Source organism: Scomber scombrus, chromosome 9 (assembly GCF_963691925.1).
Source record: "Scomber scombrus chromosome 9, fScoSco1.1, whole genome shotgun sequence".
Classification (NCBI taxonomy): Eukaryota; Metazoa; Chordata; class Actinopteri; order Scombriformes; family Scombridae; genus Scomber; species Scomber scombrus.
The window spans coordinates 12,759,423-12,776,079 of record NC_084978.1 but is presented as its reverse complement, the minus strand read 5'-3'; the positions used below and the strand labels follow the sequence as shown (position 1 = coordinate 12,776,079).

General features: G+C 37.7%; 4 protein-coding genes across 4 annotated transcripts; 2 read left to right on the top strand and 2 right to left on the bottom strand.

Annotated features, from left to right (window-relative positions):
• Positions 1–919: 919 nt before the first annotated feature.
• On the top strand, positions 920–5,529 carry clic2 (chloride intracellular channel 2). Its single transcript, XM_062426260.1, has 6 exons — positions 920–1,206; positions 2,268–2,377; positions 3,027–3,152; positions 3,271–3,371; positions 3,848–4,029; positions 4,875–5,529. The coding sequence occupies exons 1-6, from the start codon at positions 1,153–1,155 to the stop codon at positions 5,034–5,036; spliced, it is 735 nt and encodes a 244-aa protein (XP_062282244.1). The 5' UTR covers positions 920–1,152; the 3' UTR covers positions 5,037–5,529.
• Positions 5,530–5,836: 307 nt separating this feature from the next.
• urp1 (urotensin-related peptide 1) lies at positions 5,837–7,887 on the bottom strand. Its single transcript, XM_062426263.1, has 5 exons — positions 7,785–7,887; positions 7,316–7,444; positions 7,169–7,209; positions 6,968–7,073; positions 5,837–5,951 (listed from the first exon to the last, which is right to left on the bottom strand). The coding sequence occupies exons 1-5, from the start codon at positions 7,885–7,887 to the stop codon at positions 5,920–5,922; spliced, it is 411 nt and encodes a 136-aa protein (XP_062282247.1). The 3' UTR covers positions 5,837–5,919.
• A 1,737-nt stretch (positions 7,888–9,624) lies between these two features.
• c1galt1c1 (C1GALT1-specific chaperone 1) lies at positions 9,625–13,215 on the top strand. The gene is made up of 2 exons (XM_062426259.1): positions 9,625–9,758; positions 10,973–13,215. Exon 2 carries the CDS (start codon positions 10,980–10,982, stop codon positions 11,937–11,939), a length of 960 nt encoding a protein of 319 aa, XP_062282243.1. The 5' UTR covers positions 9,625–9,758; positions 10,973–10,979; the 3' UTR covers positions 11,940–13,215.
• Positions 13,216–13,474: 259 nt separating this feature from the next.
• Positions 13,475–16,461, bottom strand: mcts1 (MCTS1 re-initiation and release factor). The gene is made up of 6 exons (XM_062426261.1): positions 16,289–16,461; positions 14,671–14,823; positions 14,487–14,584; positions 14,272–14,405; positions 13,844–13,911; positions 13,475–13,756 (listed from the first exon to the last, which is right to left on the bottom strand). The coding sequence occupies exons 1-6, from the start codon at positions 16,297–16,299 to the stop codon at positions 13,675–13,677; spliced, it is 546 nt and encodes a 181-aa protein (XP_062282245.1). The 5' UTR covers positions 16,300–16,461; the 3' UTR covers positions 13,475–13,674.
• Positions 16,462–16,657: the final 196 nt, after the last annotated feature.

Sequence of the window (16,657 nt, the reverse complement as noted above, 5' to 3'; positions counted from 1 at the left end):
CCTATTAGTCATGTTCTATGTCATTAGAACAATTACATACATTTTTCATGCTGTTTAGTACTCTAATACTTTATAAAAGTGCATCATATTTTATAATTATGCAATTTATTGATTTTGTATTCTTATATGCAAAATAACTACTTATTACAGTTGTCACATAAATATTTCCTTCTGACATCTATTGTAGTAGAGATAGTAAGTAATATAACATTGCAATATTCCAGTATAGTACTCAAAAATGTACTAAATATAAGACTTTAAAATTTTTTCTTAGTTATACTTTTCACCAAAGACTATACTACCTATAAGTTAAGAAAAAATAGGTAAAGGGATGATTTGAAATGGATGTAATTAGATTTTCTTCTTATCAAAATGCACTAAAACAAGAAAAACCTCCACATTTTGTCTTCATCATCTAAAAATAAACGTTATTCATTATCAAATATATACAAACACATTGAGACAAATCAGTACAGTATAGACTTTTAAAGCATGTGGTCAGATATTTCTTACATTCCTGTCACACTGTTCACATTCAGACAAACAGATGGGGGACTGAAGGCTCCTTTTCTGCCAGAAAATTAGATTAGGAGTCTTTACTTTTTTCCAAAGTGTCACTAAATACACAGAAGGTGCTTTGTATTGAAAGCCTTCCAGGTGTATTATCCCTCCATGTTTTACAGTGTTGGAATTGAATTGGCTAAAATGAGTTGTGTGAATGTGTGTGTTTTGAGTCATACACCTTTACCAGTTCCTGTATTTTGTACAATGTCTATTTAAAGCTCTCCTCATAGATTTTGGCTTTGGGTATATAAGCGTGTCCTGTGTGTGTGTGTACCCCGCCCATTCTCTGGATCCCTCCCTCTTCTCCCTACTGACTTGTGAAGTATGTTCAAAGCGATAGCCTGCAAGGAGCCCTCAGACAAAACACAACCAGCCCTGAGGTGTCACACTTTCTCCTGACGTCTACAACCACAAAGACACTTGAAACCAGAGCAGCTTGTTCAAGGACACTGTTATCAGCTTTTTGGGGATTTTTGGGGAGGTTGAACAAAAAAAACCCTGAGTTTAATCAAGGAGAGGCTTTGACTGGAGCAACTGCTGGGAATTTTTTAAAAGAAAAAGTAAATAAAACAGTTTTTTTGGGACGACATGGCACTACGGCAGAACTCAGACAAGGAGCCGATCATTGAGTTGTTCATTAAGGTAAGTCTTAATGTCTTTCATTAATAGCTTGTAGAAAAAAATATTCATATATGAAGCAAAAACTACACTTGAATTCACTGTCAAACACATGCTGAGTATAATTTGATTCTACATGAATTTATCACCTGATTTTCCTGTTTTTATATTATCTCCTCCTGAGAAAATTTTATAGGCGTCACACAAGGATTTTCTGCTCTTTTATCACATTTGTAAAAAAGCGTAGAGCTCTTAATACATTGCTGTATGAGCATCAATCAGAGGACTCAGATACCCATGTGCTGCAGATGTTGAAGTGTTTGTGTCCCTGCTGAGTGTCACACCACTTTTTTTTAAAACTTTTTTTTTTATCAGTGAACTCTGGCCACAGACAGTCCATCTTATCATCGCACACCCAGAGAGAGCGGGGGAGCATACAGGGTGTCTGGCCCCAAGCATGAACCTGGCACACCCACTTAGTTACGCATACATGTAGATACAGTTGTCTATATCAAGACATTACATAAACACATAGCTCATTTCTCAATATCCAAACTGTAAAATATATCTTGCTCTCAGAGGTGTTTCAGTTGTTTTTTATCAGTGCAGAGACACAGTGTCTTCTGATATGTAGAGAAAGGTCATGTGGAGCTCAAAAACAGCACCAGACAGCTCAACATACATTAGATATTTGCAGATGTAATATTTAAAATCTAATCTAAAATCTAATCACTTATAGAAATAGTTTGAGAAGATTGATATCACTTCTCCTTCTCATTTCCCAAACTTTTTCTTTAACTTTTTCAATACGTTGGCACATTGGCTCAAAGCCAGAGCTCAGAAAACCTGACGTGGGGCTTTGAACAGACACAAGCAGGCTGAAAGAGGAGAGCAAATGTTTGTCTTTAAGACAATTCCTTCTTTTCCCCTCTACGGAGGAAATATCCCCACTCACTTCCAAAATCCCTCCTTTCAGGGAAGAGGAGGGATATTGTGATTGTGTACTAAAACTGGACGTGTTGAATTTTGTGAGTTTCTCATATGATCATAAAGTCAAATTCTCTGATGTTTCACTGTTTTTCCAGGCTGGTCATGATGGCGAGAACGTGGGGAACTGCCCGTTCTGCCAGAGGCTCTTCATGGTGCTGTGGCTGAAAGGAGTCAAGTTTACGGTGACCACTGTCGACATGAGGAAGTAAGCACCCCCCCTCTCCTCCTCTGGCAAAAAACACTTCCTGAGCATCTGGTGCGAGGCACTTTCACACAGTTTTCTTTTAAAGAAGTATCAACAGAGAAATTGAGATGTTTTTTTTTCCTCGCAGTTAAAAGGTGTGTTGCGTTGAGTTTAGAGGGAGGAGCCCGTAAACCCAAAAGTGTACAAAGAGCTCTGTGTCGCCTTCACACAAACACCTTCTTTAATTGAGTCTTTATTGTGTGAATTTCTCAGGGTCATTACCGGTAAGCAAATAAGATCAGGAAACTTTGAAAGGACGCTGATAATTGAATGATTCAGAACACAAACACACACACACACACACACACACACACACACACACACACACACACACACACACACACACACACACACACACACACACATACACAAAACAGGCCTCTTAAATAGCTGACCACTCCCAGCGCTGTGTGTTTTTGCAACTGAACCAACAGGCAGTGTTGAAATCATTAATCCATAGTTCCACATTTGATTGAGACAGCCTCGATAACCAGCTCGGCCTCTGATTTCAAAGCTCAGTTTTGACATGTTTGATAACAGACTGAATTAATGATAACGTGAATAATCACATCCTTGTAAACTTTCCTCTTCCATCTGTTCTCTCTCTCAGGAAGCCAGCAGAGCTCAAGGACCTGGCTCCAGGGACTAATCCTCCTTTCCTCCTTTACAACGGCACCCTCAAAACAGACTTCATCAAAATCGAGGAGTTTCTTGAACAAACAATAGCCCCTCCCAGGTACTGTGTGCTTAATCATTATACAAATATTAATCAAGCATTTGAATTGAATTTGAAGATGGCTTATTCTCATTAAACAGAAAGTGTTTCCCAACGTTCTCCTGCCTTCTCTCTACAGGTATCCTCATCTCAGCCCACTAAACAAAGAGTCCTTTGACGTGGGTGCTGACATTTTTGCAAAGTTCTCTGCTTTCATCAAGAACAGTCCAAACAATGCCTGTAAGTCTTTCTTCTCATTCATTAAACAAATTAAAGCTCATAATGTTTTACTTTTTTTTTAAATGACAATGCTCAAAAGGACACTCATTGTGGGATTTAAATGCACCTAAATAATCACAGCAAAGCAGAAAACTAATTAAAAAGTAGAAAAATAAAGAAAAGAGAGAAACAATCCGAGTAGGATACTGTTGTAGAAATACGGCACATGCTGTACATTTAATCCAAACAGCCAGTGCCATCCAACAACAACATATTTTCCTGATTTCTGGTCAATGTTCCTATTTTTATGTCAAACTAAAAGCCATTTGCCTCACTTAGAGACCTTTTCAGCAGTCTGGTGTTCCCAAAAAACTATGATATGTTCAACCATTTAAGTACTTATCATGTCTGAGGTGCTTCTTTACTTATTTTTACTTACTCTTACATGAATGTGAGATAAAAGAAAGCTTCAGTAAATTATACTTTTAATCCTCCAGTTCATGAGAAAAACCTCCTGCGGGAGTTCAAGCGTCTGGATGACTACCTGAACTCTCCCCTCCCCGAGGAGATCGACCACAACTCCAGAGAAACCATTGGCATCTCCAAGAGGAGGTTTCTGGACGGTGACCGCCTCACTTTAGCCGACTGCAACCTGCTGCCCAAACTGCATGTTATTCGGGTGAGACAGTGTACTGGTTGTTTTAGTGTTTTTGGGTCATCTCTGGTATAGTAGTCTGTTCATACAATAATTCATACAATTTTGGGGTGGTTGATACTCGTTTTACTTGAATATATTCAAGTATACTTTATTCTCCCCTAAATTTATATTACAGCTATAGTTACAAATTACTTTTACATTAAGATTTCATATAATATAGCTAAGAAATACAATTCTTTGTAAAAGATTATTTCCTTTTTTGGCTTCTGAACCACAGGACTAATTTTCAAGTTTCAGATGTCTACGAGTTGTTAGGAATTCCTCCAAAGAGACATTTTCCCTTTAAACATCTCAGATCGTCAACTGTTTGAGGCTCAAATTTTGAATGAACTATTCAATATTTCACAATACAGGGATTAATGCAAAGATAAATACAAATTTGTGAAACAGAAATGTATTTTAGTTTATTTTCCTCTAACATAAACCATCTGGTCCTTTGGAGTGAACTTGACCCCTAAGTTGGGAAATTGCAGCTGTCTGTATATAAACTCCCAGTACTTAAAACCAGCTCAACCTCCACCAACTATTACAAGAAAATGTTACTTTCACATTCTGCATAAACAGTCTAATTATGTAATTTATTACGTGTCACAGGGGGAATTTTTCTGCAGAATGTGTACTTTTGTTTTTGCTATTTCAAGGATGTTTTTCTGATAATACTTCTCTACTCATGTAGGATCTTGAAAGCAGGATTCATTTGTAGTTTTACTTTCATAATGAATCCGAACACTTCTTCAATCTCTGATCTTGTGTACTCTATTTCTCAAAGATGCGTGATTTTTGATTTCCTTTTCCATTTGTTTCAGATTGCTGCCAAGAAGTACTGCGACTTCGACATCCCAGCCCAGTTCACAGGCGTATGGCGATACCTTCAAAACGCCAACGAGAGAGAGGAGTTCAAACAAACATGTCCGGCCGACATTGAAATTGAGAAGGCCTACTTTACTGTGGCCAGCAAAGGAAAATAAACCTTTTATCATCTGTTATTCATGTCCTAACATATCCATGCTTGTCCTGATCTGTAGAGGGCACTGCAACCTACAAAAATAAACTGTGGCAAGAACTCTGTAGAAAAAAATCAGTCACTATCACAAATTAAAATATCTGATCTGTTGTTGCAGCAGGACTTTGGGTCATGCTAAAGCAAAATGTTTTAATTGGTTGTATGTTTTGACTGTTTTTCCAAAGTCGCTCACAAAAAAAATAATATATTTATGCCACAATGAAGAGACCAAACGTGCAATTGACTGATGATATAATTTAGCACATCATCTTTTTTGTTCATAGTGTAAATATATATATTTTTAATGCTTTTTATGATCAAAACACCCTTATTGAAATATGCATGATTGTGTTAGTGTGAGCATAACAGCTGAAGAAACCTTCACAAACTGTTCATTTTTATGCAAAATATGGAAATACACTTCTGTATCTCACTCTGTACGAATACAGTTTGATATAAGATTGTCTCACTGTCACACTAATAAAAAATATCAAATTAATTTGTCATGATCTTGATTTTGTGTATTTGTGAGTGCTGACTTGTACTATAAAGCTCTCTAATGTGGAAAAAAAAATCATCCATCATATTTCTTTAGGTCAATAGACATTTATATACATCTTTAATTTTGACATATCGCAGCCAAGAGCAGGTCACATAAATGACATTCCTGATATTCAAGTTTATTTTCAGCCACGAAAAACAACCATTTTACAACTTCAAAAATATATTTTCTGTTGATCTGGCGCAGATGATGAAAATGCTGTTTGGTGGGGAACAAAATGACGATGATGATGGATGAAGGTGTTTCCAACCAGGCCAAATGATATGAGTTCCTCTGTCGCTGGTCTCTAGTTGGTCACACAGTATTTCCAGAAACATGCTGTCAGTGAACAGAGAGCAAAATTAGGAACATAACTGAAGACAACTGCAGGCCTGCTCTTCACTTCAAAAAGCTTTTACACTGCCTGAAACTCTACGCACTTACTTATGAAACTTAGTGTCATATATTTTACACTGTTTGTGTAATACTATATTTCTGTACATATGTAATACTATACTTAAGTCTATTGCATGTCTGTCCATTCTTGAAGAATAATCCCTTCTGTGTTACACTTACCCCTTTTTTCCCCAATTACAATGTGTGAAGGTTTTCCTTTTTCCCCAAATTGTGGATTTAAAGACAGAGGGTGTTAATAAAGTTAAATCATGATATATATATATTGTTGTAAAGCCCTTTATTGCACATTGTCATTTGTGGATTTGGGCCACAACATATGTATTTAAAGCCTTATGATGTTGTGCCACATTTACAAAAGTAGAAGTACCTAATTTTTACTCCTGTTAATGATCAATAAGTCGAATTTTATTGCACTATATTTTGTTGTAAGTATTTCTTTTACTAAAGAAGTGAACTTTCCTAGATATGAAATCACCTCTATGCATCTGGTTTCTATGAGCATGGTGAATTCTGGAGCCAATGAGGGATAAAAGACTATTCTGATGAACCCAAATCAGTCTTTACTCTGTGCTTTTTTTCAAATATAATCAAATTAGGGGAGGAGGAGTAACCCAGTTCTTTTACTCTGCACTTACTGTTTACTTCAATAATCTTCAATAATTGATTTTCCAGTACTTTTACTCCTTCTTGCTTTAAAACATCAGCTTCGTCTTGAGTAGAAACTTCTACTGCTTAATTTATTGCTGCCTGCCAAGGCGTGAACAACCTGTCCCGAGCCTTAGTTAAACATCCTTGATGAGTTCATTGTATCGTAACACAATAAACGCCACTCAGATATCATGTGAGGTATTGTTATGTGATGTCAGGTGGACTAAAGCTTACGTGAACGTAAAAGAGCAGGTGTGGCATGTGCTTGATAGAGAACAATGGTCGCTCACCTCTCTTGTTAGTTTTTGGCAAGTTCTGGTCTGATCTGAGAAAACCCTGAGAGCGAAGCTTGTCAGCTGCCGCCAGCTTCAGAACTGCTTCTTTTAGGTCATCAACCTGAAAACAAGGAAAACATGATGCAGATGATCACATTGTACATTAATCGGTTTCATCTGTGGTGAACGTTCTTGAGATGATGTGTTCAGCCTCACCATGTTTGCATACTGGTCCTGTTGTGCTGAATCTTTAGCCCCTAAAAAAAAGGAAGTTGAAGAATTGTTTTATATTGACCATCACATGTGACTCATTTGTCTGTCTACTGCAAATTTCTGGGTGCTGATTTCTGTCGCTTCTTTTACCTTTATTCCAGGAGTCTCTCCCTGCGTTGTGCTGCATCAGTAGAGGATACAGATTATTCACCTCCCTCTGCTCCCCCTCAGCAGCGTTTGGTCCGTCTTCAACCTCTGAAACTAGTTTCTGAATAAACTCTGTTGAGACAAAACAGCTGCCTTTCATCATCCTGACATCATTACATTAACATCCCTGCAGAATACCGTAAAATATCATCTAGGAATTGAAGGCACATCTTAAAGGGCAAAAAGGGAGTTAAGAGTGAAAGGATATTCACATATTTTAGTAATAATAAAGTAGAATTTCATACATCTCAGGGTACATTTATAAACAAGATGAACACAAGAATACAGCAAAACAGAAGTACAGACTAAATATCTCAGTGTTGCTCAATTTTAAAAGGTAAAGCATGACTAAAGAAATCAAACAAACTAAAATTGAAGCAATGTGATCAAAAAACAGATTTTGGGGTCTTACCTGCCTGTGGTTCCAGGTTGGATTCAGGGTACAGAGGTAAAGCATGTGTCCGTCTTGCTGAACAAATCGCAGCTACGAGGTAAAACAGAGCTACAGAAAGCATGGTGACTTTAACTTGAGGAGGTCAGATCTGAACTATACCTTGGCTTGGCTGAGAACTTCACTTATATATCCTCAGAGGTCATCCATCACAACCTGATCAATACATTATCATCACACCCAGTCTCCTGCTTAATGGTTTTGACGCGATGGATCAGGCGTCATAGACACAATTTAGGGGACCCTGTCAATTCAGCCAGAGCCTATCTCTGCTTGTACAGAGAGGCCTAACAAATGTTTGCTCTCCAACAGTAATCAGCGGCTGTCCAGAGATGCTTTATGTCTGACACCACGTTCAGAAGTATCATTGCTCATGACAGAGCTCATGGAAGTATGTCATTGCAGGTTTCTACGTCATTTTCGGTCAAATGGCTAACAACACAGGCAATTAATTATGATTGTCTAATAGGGCAAATAGGTCACATTGTGAAAGTACATCACAAATCTTAAGTTATAGGTTCAAACTGCCATGTGCTTTATTCTTGTGCTCTGCTTTTTTGTTTCTATAATGGACGAGATACTATAATGTTTAATTTCTCCCACATTTTATATTGATTAAGTATAGACACCTATTTATATTCTCTGTAGGTTTTTATTGTACACTGCTACCCCTTTCAATATATGAACTGTTATTTGCACATAGGCCCAGCTAAAGTGTCAAAGTGTAAAATTTAAACCACTGCAGTGAAAAAAGTCCTTTGGGAGAAGGAAACGACACAGTAAGATTTCAAAGCATTACATTATTACTTGTTTAAAGTGTAAAATGTAAGAGAAAAATCAGGAGAAGTTGTTTCCAAAAATATAGAACAAAACAAGTTGAGAGTGTTTGGCGGTGTGAGAAGGCTCCTGGCCACAGGGCTTTTTATCAAACTGAAAGGTCACTAATGTTCTTCAGACGAGTGTATGTACTTGGTATCGGGTGATTTATAAGGTTGTCTTCACGTCTCTGCTATTGTTGTTGAAAACAACACGATTTGATACATCTGGCTGCTGAAAGGCTTAGATACATCAGCCACATACACAAATTACTCATCTTGAAAAAAGAGATTGCAGCTCTATCTATCTATCTATCTATCTATCTATCTATCTATCTATCTATCTATCTATCTATCTATCTATCTATCTATCTATCTATCTATCCAATACAACAGTTCTGCCATAAATTCTACTTTTTTTGAAGTTTATACATTTTCAGTTTTTGTTAACATTGTCAAAAAGGTGATAATTTTACTTTATGTTTATTACTGAGGTCATACTAAGTGGTGGTGGTGTTGTACAGAGGTGCATTACATTGACTGGTGTTGCTAATATTTAGCTCCTCTCATGTATGTTAATGGTTTGGAAATATTAAGAACACCATTCAATATAATGCACCCTAGTAAACCCCAGTCACCCACTATGACCACATTAATAAACATAAAGTAAAATGATCACCTTCCTGACAGTGTCAACAAAAACTGAAAATGTATAAACTTCATATAGAGATTATAGCAGAACTGTTGTATTGGATTGCTTTAGATTGCACAGGTGTACCTAATGAAGAGGCCAGTGGGTATAAACACACACACACACACACACGCACGCACGCACGCACGCACGCATTTTTTCTGTCTCTTGGCAACGCTTTGGACGCAAACTGCCTCTAAAAATCAACGAAGAAGAAGAGAGGGAAGCAGGAAAAGGAGAAGAAGAAGAAAAGAGTCAGAAAGCGGAAGTCGGTGTAGTCTTTAAACCTGAGCTGCACCAACCGGACTGCAGACTGCATTACTGCCAGTCCTGTCTGAGGTTGGTCGTCTCACCAAACAGGAAAAGTGGGAGCTGAAAGACAAACGACAGCAGGAGCACCAAGTGGCACGGCAGCAGTAACCTCGTTAGGTACAGTAAATCCTCTTTTATTTGTTGGGTTTATGCTGCTAACCAGATATTAGCCGTGTCTGAGCGGAGATATGAAGCTAACTGTTAGCCGCCTACAGCTAAAACCCCTTAATTAAATCATATACGGTCAATACTAGAGTACCTCGTTTAAATGTCGAGTTCAAAACAAGTAAACAACTCCAACAGACCGTATGTTATATATTATATGTTATATCGAAACTTATTGTTAAATGTCTGCTGGTATAAGTCACAGTGTGAGCTTTAACACGTAGTATTTCTCTACAGAGACGATACTGCTGAGTGGCATTTTATTTGTTAAATTGTCTAAGCTAAACATAATAACGAAAAGCTACTTTAAGATATCTAAAGCTGAGAAGTTTGTCAGGATATAAGCAATAAAAGCAACCCTGCTGAAATATGTGTTTAATGTTTACACAGAAGATGCTGAACAAGGTGCTTAAATGATTTGCAAACATGCTGAAGTCAAGCCAGGGATTTATTGGTATCACAGACTAGAAATTTACCCTCAGGGCTTTACAATCTGTACAGCAATAAAATACATAAAGTTATTCAGTAATTTGCCTGATGTATTTTCAGGAAACAAGTGACGAGTTGAAAAGTGTGACCGACTATTGTCCTCACAGGAGTCTTCTTCATTTGTAGCTGTCATTTACTTCATTGTGTACACATGTTATGTTTGGTGACAGTATCTTCATCCAGTTTATTGTTTCATTGTTTTGTTTGTCTTGATTTGTGTTGACCTCTTTAGGAACTTTTCCCAAGTATAAAATACAATCTGACTGAAAATTAAAAGCAATGTGTACACTTGAGTTGTAACAATAAGACGATTTATTAATAAATCTGCAGCTATTTTGATAATTGAATGACTGTTTTGATAAATTATCTAGTGAAATGACCAAGCTTTCTCTGCTTTTAGTTTCTCTTGTGATGATTTGCTGATTTATTTGTTTATTTATTTTTTAGTTGTAGCTCATTGTGATTAGAGTATATTTGGGTTTTGTACACAAACAGACTGAAATCCAAAGATAAAGATGAGAAAAGGAGCAAAGCCTCATAATTGAGAAGCAGGGACAAGGTAATCTAAAAAAAAAAGACCAATAATTAATAGATGATCAAAAGTAATTAGATTTTCTGTTGAAAAAAACAGTTAAAACACTATTAACAGCTACATTAATCCCTTTTCTTCTGTCCAGTGCTGCCATGATGTTGTCTGAAGGAGGCTCTTTCATGAAGGGGATGGTGATGGGGGGCCTCTTCTGCTTGGTGCTATCGCTTCTGGGTAGTTTCAGCCCCAGCACAGAGTCAGGGACAGAAGACCAACACCATCATCATCACGTCAAGGCCCCGAGCAAAGACGAACTGAACCGCCTCTCTGACCCTCAGGTGCAGGAGTTGATTAATCAAGTGCGTGTGTATTGCGTCATCATGGTCCAGCCCAAGATCCTGGTTTACTGGGCTACTGCGGTGGACACATGGAGCAAACACTGTGATAAGGCCATGTTTTACACTTCAGAGTCGTCTAAGGCCCTTGAGGCAGTAGATCTGAATGAAGATGATGACTGGGCAAGGTTACGTAAAGCTCTGAAGCACGCTTATGAGAATGCTGGGGACCTGCGCTGGTTCTTCATTGCACAAGCCACCACATTTGCCATAATCGAGAACCTCAAGCACCTAGTACTCACTAAGGATCCCACTGAGCCCTTCTACCTTGGCAATGCAATGAAATCAGGGGAGCTTGAGTATGTGGCGTATGATAGTGGCATTGTCTTAAGCTACGAAGCTCTGAAAAGGCTAGTGAACGTGCTCAATGATGAGGAGAAATGTCCAGAGAGAGGACGCGCCCTGTGGAAGCTGAGTGAGGACAAGCAGCTGGCCGTGTGTCTCAAGTATACAGGTGTGTTCGCGGAGAACGGAGAAGATTCACACGGCAAGGGCCTGTTCAACAGCAAGAGTGTCAACAGCCTGATAACGGACAGCATGAAAGACAACCCCAACAATGTGGTGGAGGGATGCTGTTCCGATATGGCTGTCACATTCAACGGGTTGTCACCAAATCAGATGCAGGTGATGATGTTTGGAGTTTACAGACTTCGTCCTTACGGGCACGATTTTCATGACTCGTTAGTATTTTACCCCCCCGAAGGCTCAGACAATGACTAGAGACCCACTCCTTCGACCAGACTGGACATTTTAAACGTTTTGCTTCTGTGATGGCAAACCTAACTTTGGGGAGAGGTTTTTTTTTGTATGCTGTTTGTAAAACTGGATCCTGGGCGGGAATATCACTATTATGTATTTTGTACTTTTTGCACCTGGCACAGTCAGCACCCCTCATTCCTTTGTGGTGCAGGTTAACGGTGTCAATGGGTGTGCCGTCCTTTGAATGAAGATATACCTGGGAAAATATATAAATGATGTGACATGGGGCTGGATTGTATGGAAGGTTTGGTTATTGTATTAATATATATCTTAATTGTTGTCTTTTGTGGTCCTAAAGCTACATTAGAGAAATAAGTGATACTATTTTCTGAAAATGACATGTTTGTGTCTTTATTTTACAACTCAGAGTGATTGGCTTTCTTAAAATTATGAGTGACTTCTTTTTCCTCCAATAACACATCACCAATCTGACTTAATGATTGTATGAAAGCATGATATATTCAGTTACACATGTCACAGCTCAGTCCAGCTTTACTTAAGTGCATTTCTTGCCACATGATGTTTGGTTATCTCCACAGATGAAGGATTTGCCTTCTCAGCTAAATGGAGGATAATAAACCTTAATGTCAACTAAAAGGGTAAAGTATATTTCTTGTCATGCACCAAAAGTTTTCAGTGAAAGATTTGTGCTTCTTCCTCGGGCCGTTTCAGAATCACTGAAACTCACCGAGCTTGTTTTAACATATGGGTGTCACACTAAGCAGATGACTTCTTTGAAAAAAGTAATTTTGGATAATAAAAATAAATACATAAAATAAATATTTTGTGGTGTTGAATGATCCACTCTGAGAAACATACTTTATGTTTTATCTGTCATTAATGAGAACTGTTAAAAGCTGAGAACAAGTGCTGTAGTTTCTCTCGTGTTGTAGTGGATTCATTCCTGAGCATGCTGTCAATGATTTTTGTTGAAGAGATATTTTTACAATGTAGAGACTATTTTGTATTTTCTATTCCAGAAAAACTGTGCTACTGTCAACATTTTACATTCTTCCTGATTGCTGTATCTATATTAACACAATGTATACTAATGTATTGCTGCTTTCAGGTAAGAAAATAAATTATTTCTTTGTAATTCTCATCAATGCCTTTAGTACTATTACAAAACATGACATGGGAGCTTTTTAAGAGCAAATGTTGTAATGTACAAAGTTCAGCCTTTAAAATGACCATGAAGTTGAATAAACATTTCCCTGCAACAGTTTCATAGCATTATAACCTTCATGAAGGTAGGGTTCTAGCTACGTGTCAAACTCGCAACGGAGTGTAAATTCGAGAACACCAAAAATGTTATCTGATTTTTACCTGGCAGCAGACTCACTGCCACTTTTAACCTCACTTAAGGGAAGATCAGAATAACCGGTTCTGACTATTGAATACCTGAGCTACCCTGACAATCCTGTAATTATGTAAATTTGCTGACATCCTGTATTGCTCAATGAACATGTCTTAACTAGATCCACAAACAAAAAACATTTGAGGTTTAAAGCAAGATCTTCCTTTTATTTGTGCATAATGGCGATTGAGTCAAAGCCTCCAGCAGGTTACACAGCTAAGTCCGTAGGTGTAAACAGTTGACTGGCAGTTCATGCCTCGCTGTCAAGAGCTCCACACTCTCCCGGAGTGGTCAGGGGGTGGGGTGGTGGGGGGCGGGGCGTTGCAGGTGCTGATGTCATCATTTATACGTCTTCATGTGCCACAATCCATCATTCAGATAGTGAACGTTCTCGATGCCAATTCCCTTGTTGACTTTTTCTCTGTTTGCAAAACACAAAGTAAAGTCAGACATCATTGAAACAGCAACAGAATCTTGCTTCTGTGTAAAAAATTTGAGTAAATCTTACATGCTTTCTGCAGACATCTTCATGACGCCAACACAAAGTGCATGTTGTTTGCCCTCTGCCATTATGGCCTGCATTCTCTTGTTAAGGATAAACTCACTGGTAGGTACAAGTTGATGTATTAATATTGCAGATTTGGGGAAATATTTGTGGTACAGAACAATTCTACAAATATAGTCTACAGCAGGCATGTCCAAAATATTGCATAAAGGGTCACGTGCTTGCAGGTTTTTGTTCAAACCAGTCAAGGGTACACGATTCGACCAATCAACTGTCTGAAAACTGAGATCAGTTGATTAAATGAGTCGAGCCTGGTGTTTTCCTGCTTGGTTGGAATGAAAGCCTGCAACCCCTTTGTGGAATAGTTTAGACATCCTTGGTCTACAGAGTTAAAAAATCAATTCAAACAGCTTCAATTGTAAAAAGGATACAACTACTGTGTCGCCTTCAGCCGGGTAGAGTTTAGCGCCTGGTGACGTCAGCCCGGGACACATGATGTTGGCTCCACTTAAGACAAATTTAATGGCCCCTTTGTCTACTTGCTGATGTGGCAGAATGAAAGGATCTATGAGGAGGAAATGTATTTCTCGTCAGTGGGATCACACTTTAATACAACCATCAACCAATCAACATGAGGAAATCTTACATTTATGCAACAGTCTGAGGGTTGGATAAAATGGTCCTTCTCTCTGTCTGAAGAACAGCAGCTCTCCATTCACTGTCAAGATTTCGATGTGTTCATGGCTGGAAGAACAATGATAAATGATATAAGAATAACTGTAAGGGAAAAGACACTTGGCTGATGAGAAAAGTGAAATGATCAATCTTACCATCTCACGATTTTGACGGGGTCCTTTTTTGGCATTATGTGATTGAGCCATGACTCGATTTCAGGGAATTGATCCAATAGCTGATTTTTTATGCCTTTGATCACTGACGTTTTCAGCTGGATGCAGTTCGACACATTCTCCTTCTCATCAAATCTAAAGAGAGAAAGCAGAAAAGTTTAATTTATACATGGTTACAAATACGAAAAGGTATTCAAATGCTTGCTTGTGGCATTATACAATAAGAATCTTTTCTCATTTAATTTTATCTTTGTCATTTTAATGTGCCATATACATTCATTTAAAAGCTTCAGGCCAACATACACATTTATATCCCAATCATACTTCTTTAACAATGGAGTACATTGACTCCTTATTGTGGAAAATAATGGCTGTAAGCAGTATAGCATTAATTTCAATATTGCATTTTAAAGCCAATATCAAGAGAATCCAATTATTGTCATGGAGAAGAAACAGAATACCACTGACACATCAATACATACAACCTTAAAACAACTATGCATCCATGTAGGGCTGCAATTAAATGATAACTTTTATTATTGATCAATTAGACCATTATTTTCTTTATTAATTAATTAGTAGTTTGTAGGGACGGGTATTGGTACTCAATACCTTTAAGGTATCGACCAAAATAAATTGATACCAAATAGTATCGAAACGTCGCCTGTCACACAATACCTGTACTTTTTGCACCCAGAGCGATAAAATACAAATATTTATGTGGAATTGCACACAGCCAATCAGCACAAGCATTCTTTGATTTAATGCGACTTGTGATTGACCCACTGCCACAGCAGCTACAATCCATCAATGGTGGTATTTTATGTCATTTAATGATTCTATTCACATGATGGGTATCGAATGAAGTACTTAAATGGTATCACTTTAAGTGTACTTGGATTGGTTCTGGTGTTGTAATTTCTTAAACGACACCCAGCCCTAGGGGTTTGGTTTGGTAAAAAAAAAAAAAAAGACAATCATTATTTCACAGAGCTTTAGATGAAACCCAAACATATTCAGTTTACTATCATAAAAGACAAAAGGAACCAGAAAATATTTCCATTTTTTTGAGGGAAGCAGGGAATTTTAGTATTTTTACTTAAAATGAATCACAGTTATTCATTGATTATCAAATAGTTGCCAAATATTTTTCTGTTGCTGGACTAATGAATCAAATGACTAATCGTTTCAGCTCTGCATCCACGTACCATTATTATTAAATGGATTTCAGAGTAAAAATATCTCAGTCAGCTGTGCTCAAGGAAGAGGAGATAGTTTTGACTAGTTGGTGGGGAAAAAGCCACCTTTCAGTAGTTACTGTAAATTCAAATGAAAAAGTCTAATGTTAAAAGTAGAAATACTCCTTACTAATGCCAAACATGACACCTGAACGCACCCATTTTTTAAAAATATTACTGACTTTATTATTTTGTACAGAAACGTGAATGATAGATAATAGCCCTGTGGATCTGACCCAATTGAGAGCATTAAAAAACTCTGATCTGATGTAATAACTCAGAAACTGTGAACATGAGCCACAGTTAGCGTTAGCCTGCTAGCTCCAGTTAGCGTTAATATGGAAAAATAATCAACAACGTACTTTTTAAACATCCTCGTTGGTCACTCGTTAACGCTTTCCTCAGTTGTCTCAAATCTTGTCCGTCTTACTGTAACAGATAGGGAATGGTAAACACAAGTAAATAAGAAATACAAGTTCATCTATCCAACGATGCTCTAGCTAACCTCACGTCTGTATAGCAGCGGAGGGCCAGAAGCTTTACGACATCTGGGTACGACACACGGCAAGTCAGGTCATTTTCTTCTTCTTCCTTTCTTTTCTCTCCTGTCGCCTCGTTATTAACTTTATATTAAAGCTTATATAATTTACAAACGTGACCATGTCCGCTGTGTATCTTTCACAGACAGTTAAATAAATTATGAGTTATTCAAATATGTCCAGTAAATAATA

Coding starts and splice junctions, on each gene's coding strand:
- clic2 (XM_062426260.1), top strand. CDS start 1,153: ATGGCACTACGGCAGAACTCAGACAAGGAGCCGATCATTGAGTTGTTC. Junction 1,207..2,267: donor TCATTGAGTTGTTCATTAAG/GTAAGTCTTAAT, acceptor CTGTTTTTCCAG/GCTGGTCATGATGGCGAGAA. Junction 3,153..3,270: donor CAAACAATAGCCCCTCCCAG/GTACTGTGTGCT, acceptor TTCTCTCTACAG/GTATCCTCATCTCAGCCCAC.
- urp1 (XM_062426263.1), bottom strand. CDS start 7,887: ATGCTTTCTGTAGCTCTGTTTTACCTCGTAGCTGCGATTTGTTCAGCA. Junction 7,445..7,784: donor CAACCTGGAACCACAGGCAG/GTAAGACCCCAA, acceptor TTGTCTCAACAG/AGTTTATTCAGAAACTAGTT. Junction 5,952..6,967: donor GCCAAAAACTAACAAGAGAG/GTGAGCGACCAT, acceptor GTTCACTGACAG/CATGTTTCTGGAAATACTGT.
- c1galt1c1 (XM_062426259.1), top strand. CDS start 10,980: ATGATGTTGTCTGAAGGAGGCTCTTTCATGAAGGGGATGGTGATGGGG.
- mcts1 (XM_062426261.1), bottom strand. Junction 13,912..14,271: donor CTGAAGGCGACACAGTAGTT/GTATCCTTTTTA, acceptor AAGAGAATGCAG/GCCATAATGGCAGAGGGCAA. Junction 13,757..13,843: donor AAGATGTCTGCAGAAAGCAT/GTAAGATTTACT, acceptor TTTTGCAAACAG/AGAAAAAGTCAACAAGGGAA.